We start from the raw sequence: 23,738 nt of genomic DNA on the forward strand, positions 1-23,738 counted from the left end.
CACTAATAACATCCTCTACTATGGTAGTAGAATATATACCATGCTATGAAGTATCAAATCAAGGCAATTGGCTGAAGAACTTTGTCACAAGCTTGAAAGTTGTTGATGGCATTGAAAGACCGCTAAAGCTCTATTGTGATTATCAGTTAGCCGTTATGTTTGTCAATAAGAATAGGAGCTTAACAAAGTCATATCACATTGATATCAAGTTCCTAGTTGTGAACGAAAAGGTTCAGAATGGGCAGTTGTCTATTGAGCATATTGGAACAAACTCCATGGTAGTGGATCCACTCATGAAAGGACTGCCGCCAAAGGTCTTTCATGAGCACACTGCTCATATGAGTTTAATACCTCGTGAGGATATGTAATTCTGTGGGAGTTTCTATTTTGATGCTCATTCAGTAATAGACACATTTTGGAGTTCTTTTCATGCATGAGTAATCTCCTAAATTTAAGCACTTCTGAATGACCTTCAGTTGATCTCCATTCAGAATCTGGAGGACTAAGTTGGAAATATACACCTATGAATCACATGTTGTGTAATTTCCATGCTACACATCCATAATTCATATATGTCATTCATTGAATTCTGTATGTGATCATTGTTTGGGTTTAGTCAAGATTAGTGTGACAAAAGCATCGTGGTTCTATGCCAGTTTATGATGGACAAGATTGGTTGAAATGTCTTAATAATGATTGCATGAATTTGAGCTCCTAAGTGATGATATGCAACATTTTATTAACAAATATATATAATATTGTCCAAGTGAGAGATTGTTAGATTAATTTCTTAATCTGTGGACAATTATATATATATGTGTGTATAAAATTGCATGTTTTTAAGCTATCAGTTACAAATCCCAACTTATATGTGACTCACTTAATGACGGGATTAAAACATGTATAACGATAAGTTTGGTTACTAAATGTATAGAGACTAAGAATGTCTTAATTATAATGATGGGATTAATTAAGATAGACTAAAGAGGATTAAGTATCACTTATTCCTATAAATAAGGGCCAGTACTTATTCCAATTAATATGGGCCAGGTCCTTGGGGCATAAAGGTATTGACTTTTCTCCTGAGCATCCCATTACTCAGAGAGACTTCAGAAAGTCATCGGGTATGGATAGGCACCTGTTTTACATTGATTTCCATTCATGCACTATCTTCATCATCTTTAAGAATCGGCGCAAGCCTTCTGTGGATCTAACACTCGAGAGGAAGATCGCTCATGAAGTAGGAAAAGTAGAAAAGTCTGAGAGAGAGAAAGAGAGAGGGAGAGAGAGAAGTCAAAGCTGCCATAATCAAATCGAACGGAGAGAAAACTGGGAAAGCGAGAGGGAGAAAGAGAGGAAACGTCAACGCTTCCCAAAAGAACGCTGAAGAACGATAGAAAAAGTTATAAAACAGGTCGTGAGAGGGATAGAATAAGATGAGTCAATGCCACGATGTATTCGAATTATAAAGATGTATTATGTCATGGTTCTATAATTCAATTTGATAAAAGGGTTTCAGCTACCCGTCAAGGCAGAGAAATCCTAATAAAGCACACTTGTAATTTTGTACTCCCGATAATTCCCCGAAGGGCAGCTGAAAATGACGAGAGAGATTATTTCTAACCCAGCCACGGTGCTATGAACGGCGATGATATTTGGCTAAATCAAAGCAGCGACATCTGAATTATTTCGGCTATCATTCGTGCCGTGAGCCCCTCCACAATACAAGTCAACCACATTGTTTGGGCCCTACCGATATTTCCTGGAAGAGAGGTGAAGATCACCACTGGAAGATAGAAAAGAGGAGAGGAAAAAGAGAGAGAGAGAGAGAGACAGAGTTGTGCACTGAGAATGTTTGTTCTCCTCGGCGTGTTGCAGGGTCTCCTGTTCACGGCGGTCTTGGCGCAGAGGTCGTCTACGGAGGGTATGACGAGAAGAAGTTTGCTCTCAAATGGACAGTTCCTGGGGATAAATCTCCGGTTCTTTGCTGGTTTCAGGGTTCATCAGCATAGACTGCGGAAGTGGAAGAAATTACACCGACTCAAGCGATGGGCTTATGTACGTGGCGGACGAGCTCTACACAAGCGCAGGAGTGAACCGCAGGGTTTCCTTCGACACGAATTTGACGGGTATCATGGCGTATTATGCCAACGTGCGAAGCTTCCCCGACGGGGCTCGAAACTGCTACACGCTCAGGCCGGTGAAAGCGGGCTCAAAGTACCGGGTGACGGGGGAGTTCCGGTACGGGAACTACGACGGGCTTGGCCGGCCGCCGAGCTTTGATTTGTACTTGGGCGTTAATCTGTGGACGACGGTGGAGCCGAGGGAGTACAATCGGGAGGAGATCGTCTTCGTTGCGGGCGGAGAAAGCGTGCAGGTTTGCCTGGTGAACACGGGTAGCGGTACGCCCTTCATATCTGAGCTCGATCTCCGGCCCCTCCCCAATTTTTTGTATAGCAGCCTCGTCAAATATTCGCAGGCGATACTAGTCAGAGAGGCTCGTTTGAATTTCGGTGCCACTGATCAGATTAGGTCTGTCTCTCTCTCTCTCTTTCTCTTTCTCTCTATAGCGTTCTCTCTCTTCCTCTCTCTCTCTCTCTCTCTCTCTGTGGTTCCCTATTTCTATCACTATCTTCCTCGCGCACTGCCTCTTTCTTTCGCTCTCCTAGTCACACACAGACACTCCCGCTCTCGTTCGTTCTCCATCGCTAGCGTTATCTCTCCGGCTCTCTTTCGGTTCTCTTTCTCTCTCTTGTTCTCTCTCTCTCTCTTTCTCTCTCATTCTCACGCACTCTCTCTCGTTCTCACAAACACACTCTCTCTCCTCTCTCTTTCTCTCTCTATCTTTCGTTCTCACGAGCACACTCTGTCCCTTTTGTTTTCTCTCTCTCTCTCTCGTTCTCGCAAGCACACACACACACACTCTCTCTCTCTTCTCTTCTCACAAGCACACTTTCTCCCTTTTGTTCTCTCTCCCTCTCTTCTTCTCACAAGCACACTCTCTCCCTTTTGTTCCCTCTCTCTCTCTCTCTTCTGATCACAAACTCTCGTTCTCACAAACAGGCTTATCCCACTCATTCTTTCTGTCTTTCTCGTTATCACAAACACACTCTCTGCCTCTCTCTCTTCTTCTCACACACTGTCGTTCTCACAAACAAACTCTCTCTCTCTCTCACTCACTATTTCTTTGTTTCTCTCTCTCTCAGCCTTGTCTCTAGCTCTCTCACCTTGTATTTCTTTGTCACGAGCCCATTCAGGGCGTAAAAATTTTCAGATTCAAACTTCTGCACAAATAACTTTGTCGTCCGTCTCTCTTCATTTCCTTTTTCTGGATATTAGGTACCCTCAGGACGCGTATGACCGCCGCTGGTTTCCTTCAAACGTGTATGCACGAATATCCAGCAGTGGTAACGTTGAGCAGAAGACTAACAATGAGTACATGGCGCCTCCTGCGGCGCTTCAAACGGCGGTCACCTCATCGTCCGTGAACGAGAGCCTCAAAATAGACGCTTATGGAAACTCCAGCGACGCCACCTTCGTCATCATGTATTTCAGCGAGCTCCAGCAGCTGAGAGCGAACCAGAGCAGAGAGTTTGACATCTACGCCGGCGACAACCGTGTATACGGCCCAGTTCGGCCGACTTACCTGGAGGAGAACGTGGTTTACACAGACTCTCCGGGCTTTCCGGGGGGACTTACTTTTTCTCTTCGGCCCACGTTAAAGTCGACCCTGCCGCCCTTAATCAACGCCATGGAAATCCTGGTCTTGCAACAGCTTCCGTTGCTGCCGACGAGCGAAGCGGAAGGTGAAGTTTTTCTTCTTTTCAATCGATCGTGCGGTAAAATGTGTGGCTCTCCGGTTGAGTTCTTTGGGCAGTTTAACCTGACAGTGGAGGCAATGGTTGGGCTGAAGAAGTTGTATGGAGTGAGCGAGAACTGGGAGGGTGATCCGTGCACTCCGCAAAAGTTCTCTTGGCAGGGCGTAGGATGCAGCTTGAGCTCATCTGAGAAATACGCCACAATTACAACTCTGTGAGTTTCTGACATCTCTTCGATGGAAAATCTTACACGAAGATAGATAGAAAGATTGTTGCAGTGTGACCCCGGATGAGATACGTATCCACCCATCTGTTTCTGATCATTCATTGACCTCAAACGGAAACCATTTTTTTTCTGTCATGCGAATGAAGCATGGCGAAAGCGTCATGAAACTGAATCAAACTATTTTTTTTATTGCAGGAACTTGTCTAAAAGTGGATTAAGTGGGCCAATGCCCCTTTTTTTAGCTAATCTCACATATTTGACATCTCTGTAAGCCGATTTTTACTCCTTATTGCTCTTATCTTAATTGTCAACGTAAATAACTTTTTTATGTTTCAGTGACATGTCCTACAATAATATCACCGGAGAAATACCTTCTTCTGTTTGGCAACTTCCAGCCCTCAAATTCTTGTAAGGCTTGGGGACTTGAATATTACCATTCTCTAATTCATCGAGCGATTCTGAATTTTCACCCTTTATAGGAACTTGGAAAGCAATAATTTGACGGGCGATATCCCACCAGCTATCCTAGGAAGATCACAAATTGGGTTACTGGAGTTGAGGTTGATCATCTTATTTCTTTGTTCTCAACCTATTTTTCCCGTCATCAGCCTCTAGTATGAAAATATACCTTCAAGCAGATAACTTACCCAGTTTGCAATGGTTCGCACATTGATACTATGAGGTTTACTATACATGAAAAATATTAACATATTTTTCCTAGCCATGGTAAGTAATAGTATCAATTATATCAGTTATATATAAAATATAATAATTATAAGAACATATGAAATATTTGCAAAAAAATATTGTTCTATTTTTCGCAAATATTTCACATGTTCCTAGGTATTAAGAATCCATGACCATAATTTTACATTCAGCCAGGTTTTCAGGTCCATTAGATTCCGAAAGATAAAGCTTCATTGCATTAGATTAAGGACAAAATGTGCTTGATATTTCAATGAGACAAAAACGAAAAAATTATCCTTTCTTTTGTCGGTACATTACCATGCATTTACATGTCAAACTTTCTATCACGCAAGATGGATCATTAATTTTATTCAATGTTAATTAAAAATATGTATGACCCCCCCCTTCATACCCTGACCAATATATTTATGAAATCCTAGGCTCAAGAACAATCCAGTTCTTTGTAGTAAGTCGAGTCTGTGCGATACAACACCAGACACAACAAAAAAGAACAACAAAAATATTATTGTTCCTGTTGCCGTAGCAATCTCAGTATCTGTTCTGCTCCTCCTGGTGGTTGTGACGTTTTGCACTCTGAAGATAAAAAAGGCAAAGAAAAAGCACCAAGATATTGACGGTATTAATTGTTTCCATTAGTTCTTTTTAATTTTATTCAGATCACTGCGATGACACTTTTGGAAGGATATTGTCTTGTATTTTCCAGCGAACCTGCACACTATGGTACAAAGGGGAGATCAAAATAGCGCATTGGTCAAACAAGCAGACATCATTCATACTGAAAGTCACATATTTTCACCACCTGAAATCTTGAGAATAACCAATAATTTTCAACAACCGATTGGTAAAGGAGGGTTTGGAACTGTCTACCACGGTCGCTTGGACAATGGTATTCAAGTGGCCGTCAAAATAGTTTCTCAATTATCAGACCAGGGTGAAAAACAGTTCAGAGCAGAGGTAATTTATATAGAAAGAGTTTTGTTTTGGACCAATACTCGTTTGCCCATTGCATTCTCATTTTAATTTTTGCATTGTGGGTTTTAGGCACAACTGTTAACTCGGGTGCATCACAAGCATCTGGTGTCATTGTTTGGATATTGCAAGGAAAATCTTGCACTGGTCTATGAATTTGTCTCACTGGGATCACTTTCGGACCATCTATTAGGTTTCTTTTGAAAAAAAACTATGGACTTATCATTGAAGCTTCAATTTTCAAGTTATTAATGAGAATTTGATGTAAAAATTCTCTGTTTTAGGTGAATCTCAATATAGTAATTTCTTAAATTGGGGTTTGAGACTTCAAATAGCACTTGAATCTGCACAAGGTTAGTCTTTCAAATAATTGTTTCCCCTCCTTCTCTATTGAATTTCTTGATAATTATAATATTCATACGAATTTTAGGACTGGACTACCTGCACTATGGCTGCAAGCCACCCATTATTCACAGAGATGTGAAGGCTTCCAATATTCTACTAAACGAAAATTTTGAGGCCAAACTGGCAGACTTTGGGCTATCTAGGTCATACACACATATTGATGGAAGAGCCGGCTTATCGACAGTTGTAGCTGGCACGCCAGGATATCTCGACCCTGAGTATAAATCAGAAAAATACTATTTTAACCATAACAAATGTATTATATACACCCTTTTTCTAAGCTTTGCGTTGGATTCTTCTTCTGCAGATGCTTCCAAACAAACAGAATGACCGAAAAAAGTGATGTTTACAGCTTTGGGGTCGTACTGCTCGAGCTTATTACTGGAAAGCCAGCTATTTCCTTCAACGGAAACAGAACCCACATAAGTCAAGAAGTTAAGATGAAACTGGAACGTGGAGATTTACACAGCATTGTGGACCGAAGAATCCAAGGCCAATATGATGTGAATTCAGCGTGGAAGTTTATAGAAATTGCGCTGGCGTGTACATCATACAACTCCGAGGAGAGGCCAATTATAAGTGATGTGGTTACACAGTTGAAGGAGTGTCAATCACTTGAAACATTAAGCAAATCCCTTGGGAGCGCTGGTACAGATTCAATTTCTACCCCTTCACCACATTTCTTTCCAACTATGAGCCCATCATCAAGGTAGAATAATTTTCAAATGCAAGATGGCATGTTCGGAATTCGTTAACAAATAAGGATAAACCTTTGTTGTTTCAAAACATTGAGTAACTCTGTATTTTCCACTTTAATTGGATAAGTTTTGTTTCTTGTGTTTTCTTTTGATTGATTTCCATTAAATTCTTGGGGGGTGAATGAATCATTTCCAACTGATTTATTTTTTACTTGAAGTATTTTTAACCAATTTCTTTGAATTTAAAGTTAAGAGAAATCATGTCGTTAATAATGTTCGTTGACTCTCGCGCGGATAATTAACTACATGCAATAAGTTGGATGAGATTAATAATATTATTTTTATATTCAGCGAATAAGATTAGAATCCTAACCAAGTGCATAACACTGTAGACTTCTAAATGGTTGATACCGGGGGAACCGAGGAAGAATTAGCAATCGACTTGGAATAATATATTTTTTAGGTCTTATAAATTGATTGGTCGATGATAAAATACAACGATATTAAAATAACGTCATATTTATAAGTATTGCATTGTTTTATTCATATGATACTGAGTGCCAATGAGTGGTAAATTTTATGCCCCTTTCTTGGAGAAATACCTTCTTATTTCCTGTACGAGATATTTTTGTGGTGGCACAAAAAAAAAATTGTTAATATACTGCATAAAAAATTGAGGACTTATTTTCTTCCAAAAATGTTGTGCTGAGATAAGCCTTACAAATTTGTCTTATCAATCTTAAATTTTGCTTGAAAATTTTATAATAATATGTATTTTTAACAAATGAAAACAAACTAAAATAAAGGTCCCATGAATTAAACCATTATGTACTGTGTAACATTGGTGCTTACGCCGCATCCCCCTTTGTGCGGAATACGTATCATGCCTCAGTTACCAAGGTAGTGATGAGTTGATACTTCCTGGTTTTAAGGTTAAAACAAATAGAACTTGTATGAAAACTGCAGGTCAATAAGACCAATTCAATTATAATATCATTATATCATTCAAAAATGAAAAATCTCACAGCAGAAAAAAGTGCTTGACTCTCCCAGTTCCTTTGTGTATTTTAGCACGAGATAAACTTTATGATTAGAACTCTTTATTCGTGCATAAATTAACCAAATAAATACTTATTTAAACAAATATTAAAATCAATAAAACAACATATTATTATTATAGAAACATAATTTAAGCAACAATTTTGGAACTTTCAAACACAAAAGTCAATCATTAGAATAACATTAAATTTAATTTGTTTGATGTAAGATGTGGCTAGCTTTTGGAAGCATGTCTATCGCCTAATTTCATGTAGGATATAAAATGATAGGAAGAATATGATGTGTGAACCAACTAGATATGGTTGTTTTATTAGACTTAATGGCTCTAAGAGGCCCATGACAGTAATACAATTTTTCCTTTATTCCATATATAAATATAACACATTCCTATGATAAAAGACACGGCATCTGAATTATTTAAATATATATTCCATCCTTTTCTTGACATATCCATGAATTTAAAGCCAATAGAAAATTCAAAATTATGGACTTAATTCTTAGTTTTAGATACTTTTACTGCAAAGTAATATTTTATCACTATTAGTTCCTACCTGAATTAAAAAGATTACCTAAACATATAATGTTTTATTAAAATATTATGCGTTATAATTTAAAATTTAATCAAAATAACTGATAGATATTATTTGAAGGATCCACAAGTTTGATTTGACAAACTTAAATAATGAACACACATTTCTGACTTTTATTCAATTAATTTTTTGAATAAGTTGAGAATAATCATGATCTCCATTTGTGTATGATTCAATTTTAATTTTCATATATTTTTTTAAATTTGTATATTTAGACATTTGAAAAACTCAAGTGGAGTATGGTTTGACCAGTAATTTTTCAAAACATAATCACACAACCAACTTCATGACTGCTTCTTGGTGTTTGATCAGATCGTCTGGAATACCAACACTCTGATTGTTTTACCCCATTTTACTTGATTCCAGTTATGATAATTCTGTATTTGTATATCAAATGGTTATATTTTCTTGCGGTTCCAGTTCATAAGTAATAATTTAATGCATATGTAACCCATTAAATTTATATTAAATATAATTTCTATCATTATTCTTTAAATTAATTAAATAAATGAGTACATCAAATTAATTTTTTTTAATATAATATATACTTTCCTATATATTTTCTAATAAATATAATTTAAAAAATATTTATCTATTATGGACACTTCAATACTTTCTTGACCCTGAGCAGTTGCTCATTTGACCTATGATTTGACACATTTAATTAATTCTTGTTGGTCTGGTAATTGAGGATCTTAGCTTAATAGAGCATAAAATATATATCCACCTAAGCTCAAGAATCCACGAGGAGTATATGGATGAGAATAAAAAATAGACACACATTGATTGGAGAAAAACAACCTTGGATGGGATGATAAATTTTCACAATAGAGGTCCCAAACAGCAAGTTCAAAAGGAGAAAAGAGAACGCATTTACCAAAGGGACTAACCAGTAAGAAAATACACACTGGGTCTCATCTCCTTACAAAAGCCTCTTTGCAAGATGTTGTGTGGTCCCCAACTCGTCTCCAACTCTCCAATTAGCTTAGCTTAAACTCTCCAAAGTTTCTCACAAGAATGCAAAAAAAATCCCTACATAATTTATCAATAATTCTACTCCAAGTATGAGGCAGGCACCTCCTTTTATAGAGCTACTTGGAAGCTTCGAGGGAACTCCCCCCCTAGAAGATTTCCACACCTTTCTATAACATGTATAAAGGCCCACACACTTCTAGTAGGATCCATTAGCTTCTAGAATAGTCTAGAGGAATGCATGAGATTCTAAAAGGCTCTAGAAGAATCTTGAAGGTTCAAGAAGCATACAAAACATTCTTATTCTAGATCATTCTGGAAGCTTCTAGAACATTAGAGCCTAATGTACCTTTTTAACACTGAGAAATTGCTCGTTGGACATGTGATATGCCTCATTGAATTATGTCTTCTTTGATGGATAGTTTAACATGATGAATGTCACATAATATTCATTTGGTAGAAGTTGTAATTTATAGGGTATAAGACTTTGACTGTATGGTCAAAATTCAAAGTTTTATCATAAAGATTAATATACGTGGTCCTTTAGTTGACTTCTCCTTCCTATGGTTAACCCATTAGAAATCATATTTAACCCAATTTGATCTTCTTCTTCCTATGTTGACTTCATCACATAGTATCTTAAATATCCCATGTCTCACATATTTAAAATTCATTGACCCATGGTTTATCTGGTCATTTGGGACATTGATTTGTATTACTCATAGAAATATTATAATTGTTAACATTTAATATCCTTACATATTTCTCTCCCATTTAATTATAATAAATACCCTCTTATTTATCCCCTATTCAATTTATAGAGAAATCAAACAAGAAATCACCCTCGACATGAACATCTTAGAGGTCAAGCAACTGTACTAGTAATGAGTATTATTTGTCAGTTGTGCTAGAATTATTTGGAATATTTTTAAGGATTACTTGAGAGCTAAAATATATTAATAGTCTTTAAGGAGTACAACCTAAGGCCCATGAGCGAGCTTAGCCTTCTGGTACACCCACGGACCACCTCCACAAGCAAAAAATGAATCAAGGCATCCTTTCCAAAGTAAGACCCACTTAGGATTTTTTGAAATGGTTGATTTGACAAGTTTATTTCTTCACATTGTGGAATATCTCCTTTAATGCATCATCGATGATGACTTCTGTTTCTTTTCTCATTAGGGAGCCAATCGGTTATAGTTTACTTGAAAATATCTAATAAGTCAATTCAAAAAGCTAACATGACCAACACAACATAGTTATTATAAGGCCAACATGACCAACAATAAATACTTGTTATAGTGAAATTATGGATAATTGGTGAACTCAATTTTAGGAGTTTAAACTGACATAGAAGGATCATGAGTAAATAAATTGTATGTAAGATCATGACTATTTATAATCTGACTAAATAAAGTTGAGCAAGGTTCGTCTCCACAATGAACGATGATTATAAAATTAATTTTTTAAAACACATGATTTAGGGCATAAAAATGATATTTTCTAACATCAGAAACATAATGGAAATATGATGGTGAAAATAATTAAATGTGAGAATCTAAGAATACAATAATAGTAGAGAGATGATGGATAAATTGGATATGGACGGATCAATCAGTGCTCAGAAAAAGATGATCAGGTGAAAGTAAAAAATTCAAAATCATGTTGGGCTTTCAATAGGACCTACAAGTTTGTAATCATGGAATTCAAAATTATTGTAGCTTGGTTGATGTAAGAACACACCGATGATTGATTGGTCAAGATAGGATCACTCACCCTATGTATAAGAGGAGGCAGCACAAGGAAGATAATGTAATGATGTCCTTGGCCAAAGTAGTGGAATATTGGAGAAAAGCTGTTTGATGATTTCCAAAACCATCAATACTTGTCAGGATAAACAATTAGGATTTTATAGCTGACCATACATTAAGTCTTCCTAGGAGTATCCGGTAGATGAGCAACCATATGTACACGATAGTCTACGTCAGCAAGGTTTCATGAGAGGCGCAATATACTCCTTTGTATCTTCTAGAGAACAACATGTAGCTTGGCCCTCCATAGACTAGAAATTTAAAATATTGAACTGGTTAAATTAAGCACTGAATATTTAATCTACTCATTGATATAAATAATTAAGAAGGTTGGCCAATAATTTTTATAGGGTCACTAGATTCACTAAGTAGACTGTTGCATGGGCGTAGTTGGTCACATGAAAATCGTCTTTTGGATGTCTTCAAATATACTTCAAGCTTAGGGATTTTGTGAAAAACTCATATCAAGTTTAAATAAGAGACATGCCTAAAGAAAATTCACCTGGCCCATAATTCTTCATGTGTCCCTTCTCCCTTCTCCTTGGCTTCCCTTCCCCCCCACCCCCCAAAATGTCATACAAACAATGAAACAATGATGGTGGATTGATAAAGAGGATGATTGACACTGAGGAGATTCATTGTGTCACAAATTGCACGGATCAACTATAGGCTGCAAACTTGAGCAACTCAACATGTTTTTATTGAGATATTGATAAACTGTAGATCCAGTCTACACTTCATTGATTTGATCATCATGTTTGAAATTTTTTTTTAATGTCAATCATGTCGTCAAAACCGAACAACAGGGTTTATTTATGGATATTACGTAGAGAAGGTCGTGCGGTATGGTGCAAATTTTCACACCTGATGTGAAAATTTTCATATGCACAAAACCCTTGCAAGATGTGTGATGCAAATTGTGCCGTAATTCGCAACCATACATCGCACAAATTTGCTCATATCAATAAGCTTCTGTACAAGATTACTAATTTTTTTTTGTTTTATGTTTTATAAAGAGCAGAATGATGCTAATCCAGTAATCCATAGGCCAAAGATCACCATCCCAAAGTAGCCTGACCTTATAAATCAGACCAAGTTTTTCTCGTTGTGACTAGCTTATGATCAACTGTGGAATCCTAGTTTTCCTACTTCACATTCCCAATAGAATATTCCTCTCTAAACTTGGCATGAAAGCCTCTCTAAGACTGCCCAGATGGCTAGAAAAGGCAATATATAAAATGAAGACTTAATTTGGGCTAATATTCCAATTCTCAGCGATGAAGGTCCTACCTTTTTAAGATCATTCTATAATGGATCAACACATTTTTTAACCATAATTACTCATTTTCCTCTTTTTGTAATTACTTTCTCCCGAGACATTACTACTGGCTAGAACATGCTGTATAGAAAGAAAGATTTATTCATGGCCCCTATTCTGATTCTCAGCAGAAAAAGTCCTATGTTTTTAGAATCAATCTACCATAAGCCACAACATTTTCCACTCCAATCTATTTATTTTACATAACTATCTGTTTCGTAAGAAATTAATGATACATCATCTTTGAGTTGTTATGTGAGATTGCTTGTTAAAGATTTTTGGTCTCCATCCCAACCCTATGAGGAAAGTGGTATTACTTCATTTGGACTTGATGAGGATGATTCTGATCTAGTTTATGGCCTATTAGAAGTAAAGGGAACTCCTGTGGGATTCTCATGGAAACAAAGAGATTGTAGTCAGTTTGATAATAATCAAGTGGCATTGCTTCTTTGGCCCTATTTTTTTAGGATCAATATACTTGTAAATAGGTTATTTTCTATTCCATAAATTTCTTGCTTCAATGAAACTGCGAAGTTTCATAGATAATACAGTAGAAAAAAGGAAGATTTATTCTCCACGGATGTTCAGATTCTCATCATAAAAGGTCCCAATGAAAATAGGATAAATGATCATTAAACCACCAAATTTTTCTTCACATACAATCCATTTCATTTTAAAATGTCACAAATTTCTTGCTTCCATGAGAATATCGATCTGGCCTGAAAAAACATTATAATAAATGAGGATATGTTTTCTGCTGATATTAAGAATGTTGACATGAAAAGTCCCACTTTTTAAGGATCAATATACTATTGCATACTGCCACATACCTCATTCATAGAACCAAACAATATCATCATTCGTTCATAGCAAACATGAATGATGATGACAACTTAAGTAGACAGATGGAGGGCTGATGATGATGTTGGATCTTGGAAACTAGATGACTGAGTATGAATTTTCACCATCGTTATCATTGCCTACTCATCATTGTTTTCATTGATGCTGCATAATACTCTGAAATTCCACCACTCTTCTGTGGAAGGATGATGAGTTTTCATAATTGTTCACATTGTATTTTCTTTCTGTGGAAGTAACTCCATTTGAACATCTGAAAAGGCTACGCAGCAAGCATCATCTTTTCAGGTGAAACACAGAAGCTTCTTTTAAAAACTCATGACATTGCAAGCTTCTTAAAAAAAACTCCTCGATTCCAGGGTTCAAAAGAGAACATTTACAAAGAGAAGCAACATGATTCCAATGTGAAAATCAGAATTATCTCTGAAATCAAATTATGAAACAATGATAAAAAATGGTAATTACTTTTACCATTTTGAAATCTTCATTATTGAACTTTTAGTGGAAATGGATAGGAATGAGTAAACTATTTTTTTAATTTGTTTTCTCTGATGTGGTGGCAACCTGACATTGACATTCTGTCCTGATCATATCTATGCACCTAAGATTCTTAATACCCAAATTACCATCAATGGTATTCGATCTTGGCCCGCTGAGCATTGACCATGTGCAGGAGAGGTAGCATCTATTGACTTCTGTCATTGACCATCCCAGATTCTCAGCGTGGAACAAGTTTCTGGCCTGAATTTCTTGGGTTTTTTTATCCAATGATAATTTTGGAGGCAAAGTTGTAAATAAAAATCATCCCATGTGATATTAAAAAAATTAGTGGTTGAAGTCCTCGTTTGACTCTTTCTTTAATTTCTTGCATTCATCAATCGCAACATTGGAAATCTTGTAAGTATTTATTTATCATTAAATATTTGAAATGAACATTAAATTTAGGCAGTCCTTTTAATTTACTAATTGGCATGAATAAATGTGTTAAGATTTACTTGAAGTAAAATGAAATATTCAATGCTACAACTAGTTTCAATCTCCAAACAAACGTATAAGTGATTCAAAAGCTTGAAGCAAAAAGAAATGAACTTAATCAATAGTCGAGTCTTTGTCACTATCTTCCTCTATTTTCTTGTTACCGCAATGGATGTCATCATCCACTCGCTTCTGTGAACATGAGTAATCCAATGCTCTCTTATGTCAACCTGGATTGCTTGTAGTTGATGACGGCACGATTAGTAGAGAAGAATCTTTCAGAGGGCGCACTCGTCACAAAGACCATTAGAAATTCCTTCGCAACCTTGGATATGAGTGTTCTCTTGCTACTTTCCACCAATGCAATGGTTACGTCCCCTTGAGAGGAGGTGAGCTCATGTACACATCTAGCTCGTGCCCTGGATTAATGGTTGGTGTTTGTTCGCTGTCTGATAACAACTCATCTAGTGCTTCACTAAAGAAATATGTAGACGTCCATGCCAGTCGAAAACACCCAGAAGAAGCTGTATGAACTGTGCTTGCAGCATTGGTGACCTCGGGCGTATGTAACAAATTTGGTACATATGCTATTATTTCGCCCCGGTGGTTACGATCACTAACCTTAGCTTCATGGAGGGATCAACAAGTGCATTTGGTCAAGGCCTGGTTGCGAGTGAGGATTGATGCATATTTGGTGATCTTGGTCTTCATTGCCTCACAAGCATTATAGACTAATGTCCTGTGGATATAACGCTGTTAACTGGAAATATCCTCCTCTCTCTGATACCACCCATGACACCATCCAAGTGTCTTGTTATTGCCTTGATGATAACTATGGCCTCATTTGGTGTTGGCGCCTTCGATTGGCGTGCGATGGCAATAGCCATTTGAAAGGGTTGCTATATACCTACAAACTCATTATTCATTGCCCATTACTCATCAAATAACTCTGGTTTTTTTAACACGTTCAATGTAATAATATCTAGGACATCCCTTTTTCTCGATAGAAACTACTAACATGGCGTACATAGATTTCCATCTTATTGGGTAGTCCAAGGGAACCTTTCTATGGTCAGGTAGGCCAAACGTTTTCCATAACACTCTTCACATTGTGTTGAACCATATATTCCAGTGGCTATTTCTTGGAGTTGGAGTACGACATCACCCAATGTATGTACTGAAGGCATCAAGTGTTTTGTCTTGTTCTCTATCATTCACCCTAACCATATTGTCCTTGGCTATAATGAGTGACTCTGATGGCGCCTCTATCACACTTAGAGAGCTCATCTAATCTTGGACTACAATGTTTATCATGTATGCAATGCAGAGAATGTATCTTCTTGCACTAAATTGAGTGTTCACTAACTTCAATTCTTCGTCCATAATACTCGTCATCTTTCTGTTATTTGATGCATTGTATGCGGTCACTACACACCTAGACATGGTCGTTCTGTTCTGTTCGCTTTAAATGAACAAAAAATTCACACAAAAGAACCACAGCGGCCTCCTTCTTTGTTCTGTTATTTTTTTCTTAAAAAAGGAACACAATTTTCACATTCTCACAAATTTGCACATTGGCACAAAACTAGAACAAAATTCCTACAAAGCGAACAAAAGAACGACACACGGGTCTGTGCGATGTTCTATTCGAATTTGTTTTTGTTTTGTTTGGAAAACCAAACAGGACAAATAATTCGCACGAATTTGCACAAAAAGAACAGAACAACCATGTCTACACACACCTACATAAAATTTTGTCATGATGGTAATGGAATGGAGAAAAGTCAGCAATATCATATTTAATGCAGTCACCCTTACCTTTGACTTCCACTCAAACTCCTCTAAATTTCAAGGATCCATTCACTGATGTTTTCACTAGTGTGGGACCCCTTCGATTGGTGTATGTCCTAAACACGCTCACTCAATTTCCACTCAAAATCCACCCAATGCATGGTCACACCTAAGAATGCAATATTGTTTTCTTAAGTCCATGCATCAAGTGTTTATGACACTCGTGCAACGTTGGCCAACTTTCTTCGAATGCTCTTGTTCATATCTTTTTAGAGAGAAAACACTTTTGGCTTGATAGCCCTAACTGATGGGAATGATATTTCTTCTTGTGCAATGAAACAAAGAAATCATATGAAGTATTTCCTAACAATAGCCCATTGCGAATTGGAAAGACATATGAAGCGCACCAGCTCTTCTTTGGTTTTCTCCGTTGTACGATCGGTATAACACTGTTTTTTATTATCTGATGTATCAAAAAAATCTGCTACTGACCTCTCTTTTGTCACTTGACTCGACTTCACTTTCAAATTAACAAACATTTTACAATAGAACTTTTTTTGTATTTCTCCAAAATGGAGTGCTGTTTTGATATTTGTTACCACCTACAGTAACACCACACAAGTTGCATTTGAATTTGTTTTCACCCAAAGCTGTGTAGTGCCTTAGTGTATCACATGCATATATGTGAGTATTTTTCTGTTTGGTGTTTGTGCTGTTGTGACGTGCTTCATCTTCTGCAGACATTTATGAAGAATTGGGTACATGTGAAGACGTACCATCTTCCATCGTACAAATTTTAATATGATAAAATGAATAGGGTGGCAGGATAGGTGATATAATCAATTCACAAGATCATAATGGGGATGGTGAAAGGAAAAATGAATTCAGACCATCACAAGATCATAATGGGGGTGATGAAAAGAAAAGTAAGAGATTCAGAGATTAAATTATATAGTTCAATGGAAATATTTCATGATTATCCTAATCATATAGCCCTTTCCAGGAAAAATAGAATAGTTTCCATATCAATCTCTACAAATGGGCCATTTCTAGAGAGATGCAAAAAACTATCAAGAAAATTAAACTAAACTCTGGCTAAATTTCTATATCAGGCAAACAATTTTTATCATCGGGCATCACGATTTCCCAAAAAAGAATATGAAAGTTTCTTTCAGGATTCAAGCTTTCATGAGAGCTAACTGCTTTTCCTAGGATCTTAACATGTGTGAAGGTGAATTTATTACAATGCGTCAAGTCCCAAGTTTCAGAAATAGGTAAATGACAATGTCCTCGGAAATCAAACCAGCTATATGATTATTTTGACACCAGGAGAAGTCATTACTGGATAAACCACAAAAAAAAGTCATTTTGGCAAGTGTCAAACACATAAATAAAAGTAAAAACCATTCCCTGGAACTTATCACACCAGAAGAATAGTTATTGAAAATGAATACCAAGGTATATTGAATTAGTTTGGATAATGGGATTATATTGAGACTCGGGGGGAGCGTTATCGAAGGACATTCTTAAGACCATAGTAGTGTTAAGAAGATGCATTTTCCCTCATTTACATTGGCATTCGAAACTGTGGCATTGATGTGTGAGTTTTGGACCCCAATTTTTGTTTTACATCAATTCGCTCTCTAGCCACTGTAAATTCATGCTGAAAGCTGCTTGACACCAAATAATGGCTTAAGAAATGAAAGACGAGATGTTTTATGCTAATCAACAGAGAAAAAACAGAAAATTATATGATCGTGACTAGAATTTCTATGGATTATTTTTTTACATCGTTCAATGTCGTTTAAGGACAAGTCATCAAATCGTGAAGAACTATTATGCACAAAATTGACCAAAATTAAACGTTGATAAACACAGAACTATTCTTCTCTGTTGATACCCAAATAACTAGTTATGGTTCCTTATCCAAACATATATCAAGGAAACAAGGATGCGAGTACAAAGCTCAATCATATTTCACTTTGATTTTAAGACTTTTAAAAGTCCGAAGTGGCAGAGATATCCTCTAGCTTAACAATTTTATGACCTAGATACCTCATACAAAATACAAACTGCTCTGAAAGCAAATAACATGCATTTTTAGTGTCTCGTGTGATCATATTTACATGTTTATCTGTATTAAATTACTTATATTTGCATTTTATCAAGCTTATAATGATTAAATCTATTTTTAGAATGGTTTTATGAATTTTCTGCATTTTTGTGATTTTTCTAACTACAAACTCTAAAGGAATATAACTTTTTGAGACAGAATATGATTTTTCTGGAATTTTGAGACATTAAATTTTGAAAGATATCATTTTTCTAAGTTAAAATATATATTTATATATTCATTTCTAGGGTTTTTATTTTAGTTAATATGATTTTTAAATATTTCTATGGCTTTTTAGTTTGTGCCGCCACGTGTCGCCGTTTGATTAGTCGAACGGCGATGAATTAGAAATGATTATAATGATTTGCGACAGCCGATCATTAACTGAGTTAATGATTGGCACCAGCCAATCATTTCATCATGCAATCATCGTGAAGCGATAATTGCAATTTTAGTTAATGAATCATTTTTTTGAATTTCTGATGCAGGGGGGCAGTGTGGACGAATGAAAAAAGGAAGGTATCTTTTTTGTAATAAATGCTATAAAGACCGAGGTGCGAAAGACAAAAAATTACTTTTCTCTCTCTCTTTTGACTCTAACAGAGGCTACGTGGCATGCGCGCGTCCATGTATGTTTTAGAAAAATATATACTGCGTTGGCATGGCACGTGCTGACGCATCACCGCATCAGTCGCAAATCTTCTTCTTTTTTCTTTGTTTTTATTTTTCTCTATTTTGTCCTTTTCTTCTTCCTAGGTGCACGTGGCACAAAAAAAGAAAAGCACCACGTGGAATATGAAAAATTCAGAATGCAGAGTGGTTTGATTTATCAACGGGCACGGAAAATGATGATGATGATGAGAAGAGAGAAAATTTCCAGGCCTAGGATTTCTTCAACTTCATGCAGCCATAACGTTTGATCTACAATATCTATGGAGCTGAAATTTTCAGCACTGCTTCGTCTTCCCCTCCTCTTTCAATCCACACACTCTGATCTATAAATAGAGGCCTGGATCATTGTGAAATTCATCTTGAACTTGCTTCCTACTTGTGTAGGCTGATTGAAAGATAGTGAGTATCGAGATCCATCAAGTGTGTTCTTGGTGTACTGGGTGTAGGGGGAGAAGCATTGGAGAGGAGGGGGAGCTTGCCTGCACTCGTAAATTGACGTGATCTTGGTGAAACGTAAGGATCTAAGGTAAGTTTCTTCGCCTTACGTTGGCTCTTTCCTGACACCATAGTTAAGGTAATTAGGTTTTATCATCGTATCGTCACTCATCTTGTCTCTCTATCCTCCCCATTGTACCACTCCACATCCAATCTCTATCCGTGTTCATACCATCGTCCATCATCATATCCGTCAAATTCACTTACTCTTTTCTTTAAGTTAAATGAACACATAACTTACATTTTTTTAATCGATATCACTAGCTCATATCTTCAAATCTTGTTCTCCTCTATCCTCTCGTTGATCATCACTAGCATAAGAAATTAATTCCTTAATCATAGTTCCCTATGGAGATGATCCACACTCATCACTAACTAAGTATTCTTAAGTATGGCTAAATATACTTTTATTGAATAACCTCAATTACCAATGACGAATTAAACCCCTAAAATTGAGATTATCAAATGCTTCCATCTTAATTCAAAGAACATCCACATATGTACAAAAGGAAACAAATTCAAAGTAAAAAGAGGACAAAAATATAATCGGTGAGCTAAAAATATATATCTTTGCATCTAGGAAACATACCAAAGCTTTCTAAGCAAAACGTGGTTATTTTGATTGCAAAGATAACAAGAGTTTTCCTTAAGAGGATAGCAAAAAGGAGATCTTTTAGGGGGTAACTTCAGAGATGATTTCAAACAATAAACACAACACAAATGTCATTCAAGGAGTTGAATAGTTACATAGACTACTAGGAGCAGAATCAAGAAAACAGATTATCACAAATATGACTGCATACCAAGTCTCACCAGAATGGCTCGCTGAATAATAAAATAGAAAATGCAGCATAAATGCAGAATGCCTCACAAAATGCCTCACTCCTCTTGATGTCTCTAAAAATTTGCACCTATTTTTACCGCACGAAGGGCTGGGCGAAGTGCGGTGGGGTTCCTGTAAATTATGTGCGATGTGCGGAGCAAAATTTTCACAGAACCGCACAATCGCACCAAACCACATTCAATTGCACGAAAAGATCATCCCTAATATTATGGTATAAATGTGTATATGAGATAGAGGAAAAAATATGCAAAACTCTTTATGGATTGTTACATTTTCCCTTTCGAAGTTTATTATTTAATATTATTCATTTTTCTACTCCCATATCATGTCAAGATCCTTAGGATCCAAAGATTTGTAAAAGATTCCATTCAAATTCCAACATTAATTAATGTGATGTAACACATGTTATGATTGTCTCCTCAAACTCTTAAAACATATTCTCAGTTTTATTTTTGATCATATTTGTTATACTACGTGTCCAGTTCATTGGAGTTTAAATGTGCATTTATTATGGTTTATTGTAACTGGATTTTTCATGCTGACCGCTGGGATAACATACAATTTTAGTAGCTTAAATTGACCATATTTACATGTTTATTTGCATGCAGTAATAATATATGCATTTCATCAAGCTGAAAATGATATTCTTAATTTAAGAATGATATTCTGAATTTTATGGATTTTTATGTACTTTTAGGGATTCTCTAACTTTAAATTCGGAAAGATTATAATTTTTTTAAAGACATGCTTTTTTAAGTCATGTATTTATTTATGTTTTGGTGTTTTTATTCACTATGAAGTTTAAAATATATTTTAGGGCAATTATTTTCGAAAGGCCATGTGTCACCGTTTGATTCATCAAATGATGACCGATAACAAATTAGGATAATGATTGGTGACAGCCAATCATTTAACCAGTTTATGATCGGCCTTCGCCAATCATTTGACTAAACCATTATGGCATTGCAATGAGCAGTGTCATAATGGTATCTAAAGATAACGAAAATACTTCATTTTTTGGGTCCAGGTGACATCGTCTAATAAAAAAGAAGAGGCATTTTTTTGCAATAAATCCACACGGAGAACGAGGCTCAATATTTAAAACCTTTTTTTTATTCAGCTGACCAGTCAACTATTTTTTCAGGCACGAATGTGTCATGTGACACATGGTGGCACGTGTATACCTGGCGTGCATGTGTACACGTGGCGAACATGTGTCACCCTTGTTTGCTTAAAAGCAAAAGGTGTTGAGATGGCGTGTGCTGATGTGCCACCGGGTCAGCTGTGGCAAGACTCATTTATAATTATTTAAATAATAGTTTATTTAAATAATAATATCAAACATCAAGATCTGTCAATTTTGAATGGGAAGGAAGAATCTCATCTAATGATTGCATGACATGCTTGGATGAGACAAAACCCTAACCAAATGATGTAAAAGTGCTGACCAGGATGAGAAGAGAGAAAAATTTTGGATTAACTCTACAGTTAGGAACCATCCAACTTTAAAGCTTGATATCCAACAATCCAGATTTCGTAGTGAGCTGAAATTCTAATAGAAGCTTTGTCTTTCTATCCGCTATCCATCTATGTGGTTGGATCTATAAGTAGAGCCTTGATCTTTGTAAAAAATATCTTTAAGCTCACTTACTCCTAGAGAGGTAAATTGAAAAACGTGAAGTTCTGAACATCCATCAAGTGTTCCTTGGCGTCTCTAGTGCTTGAAGAGGTTCAACCGAGAAGTGGGGAGGTTGACCTGCATTAGGAAGATGCCTTGATTATGGCATGATATAGAGATCTATGGTTAGACTCTTGCCTTACATTGAATTTTCTCCATCACACCCGGTGCATTTATCTTCATCATCCATCCATCACATCTACCTATCACCATCGCTCATCATCTTCCATTGTCAACTATTATCATCCTTATCGCTCAACGTTTATTGCCCTTTTCCCACTCCCTCCTAAACCAGTTTAATATCATCACCTATTTCTCTTTCCCATTTAAGCCAAAAAACATTACTATCTCTTTTACTTTACTCATCATCATATCTCAATCTCACTAGCTCCATCAGTGTACCCACTACCTCCATCATTGTTGTATACTCCATTTCACAATGACTTAGTTTTAACCCTAATTTTGAGTTTATCAACCTGTCCCACTTTCTTATCGATTTTACTGTGATTTTAACTTCTAAATCTCTTTTTGTTGCCATGTGGATGACTCATCAATTAGCATTTATAATAATTTATGTCCTTGACTTTTCTCACCTTGCCACATTCTATTCACACACAAAACTGAATATTTTGTGTGTACAATGTCATTCTGAACCCTAGATCCACAATGGCACTTTTTGCAATGAAAAGTGATAAAATCAAATAGATTCAATAAAAATGTGGTTTATAATATATTAAAGCCAATTAGTTTTAGTTTTTTGCATGCATTATTTACCATTTATGGTCAAAAAGAGAAATTATTAAATTACTTTTGAAAGTGCTACTTCTGTGTATTTTACTGATTAGACTGACCCTCCTTGATTTCTTAGAGTAAAGTAGAACTTTGATATTTTCTTGATGTTTTATTAAATTATAGGTATTATGTGGCATTAAGCCTACCAGACATCTATGACGTGATTAAATGCGTTGAAATATTTTTTTATTTATTGTTCTCCTATTTTGTTTATTACGAAATTCTGGCTAAATTGAAGTATGACAAGATCATATCATAATTGTCACTATTGTTTAAACATATATAATGTATATTATGATTCAAAGGATACTCAAGAGAAACATCAAAATATTAGGAAATAGTCACAATATATGATATAACTTGTATCGTAAGTCTGGCTGATATGTTGGCCATCAATGTTAGGCATGAGTACTTATTGTTATGCCTCAAATAGTCTTACATGCTCATAATCGTATATGTCTTACATCCACACGTAGTGTGTGAAGCTCTATGTGTGAACTCACACAATAGACTCAAGATTACCATTGGCTCATCTATCTTCCCTAGTTTCATGTGAAGGATTTTGGCTCCATACATGTACTGCGTGAACATCTAGGTGGCTGATCCCTTATGGCTAAATCAATGCATACATTCAACAAGCTTATACAACAGAGCCAACTACTCGATCCACCTATTATGAGTGAGATTTGAGCATGGTATAATAACTGTCAAGTGAGCGCTCATGTGTTAGTCCATCTACATCATTGTTTTACTAACAATATTTCCCTAATGGTATGCCTTATATCATTATGCTTCTACCATATTAGTATGCTCATAACTCAACAACTTTCCTCATTCCAGACATGAGCTCTAGTGCTCTTAATCCTACATTTCAATTTCAGACCATGTGACTTAATCATAAAGCTTTTCATAGCTTTGTGCATTACCATTGGTATATAGAGTTTTC

At 36.1% G+C, this 23,738-nt stretch overlaps 1 protein-coding gene across 1 annotated transcript; it reads left to right on the forward strand.

The window, feature by feature from the left end:
- Positions 1–1,784: 1,784 nt before the first annotated feature.
- On the forward strand, positions 1,785–6,970 carry LOC144700587 (putative LRR receptor-like serine/threonine-protein kinase At1g05700). The gene is made up of 13 exons (XM_078572025.1): positions 1,785–1,924; positions 1,998–2,532; positions 3,340–3,806; positions 3,891–4,032; positions 4,240–4,311; positions 4,381–4,452; positions 4,524–4,604; positions 5,172–5,368; positions 5,456–5,706; positions 5,794–5,914; positions 6,006–6,074; positions 6,152–6,344; positions 6,434–6,970. Exons 1-13 carry the CDS (start codon positions 1,852–1,854, stop codon positions 6,837–6,839), a joined length of 2,679 nt encoding a protein of 892 aa, XP_078428151.1. The 5' UTR covers positions 1,785–1,851; the 3' UTR covers positions 6,840–6,970.
- Positions 6,971–23,738: the final 16,768 nt, after the last annotated feature.

The sequence above is a fragment of the Wolffia australiana genome, chromosome 3 (assembly GCF_029677425.1).
Source record: "Wolffia australiana isolate 7733 chromosome 3, ASM2967742v1".
Taxonomy (NCBI): Eukaryota; Viridiplantae; Streptophyta; class Magnoliopsida; order Alismatales; family Araceae; genus Wolffia; species Wolffia australiana.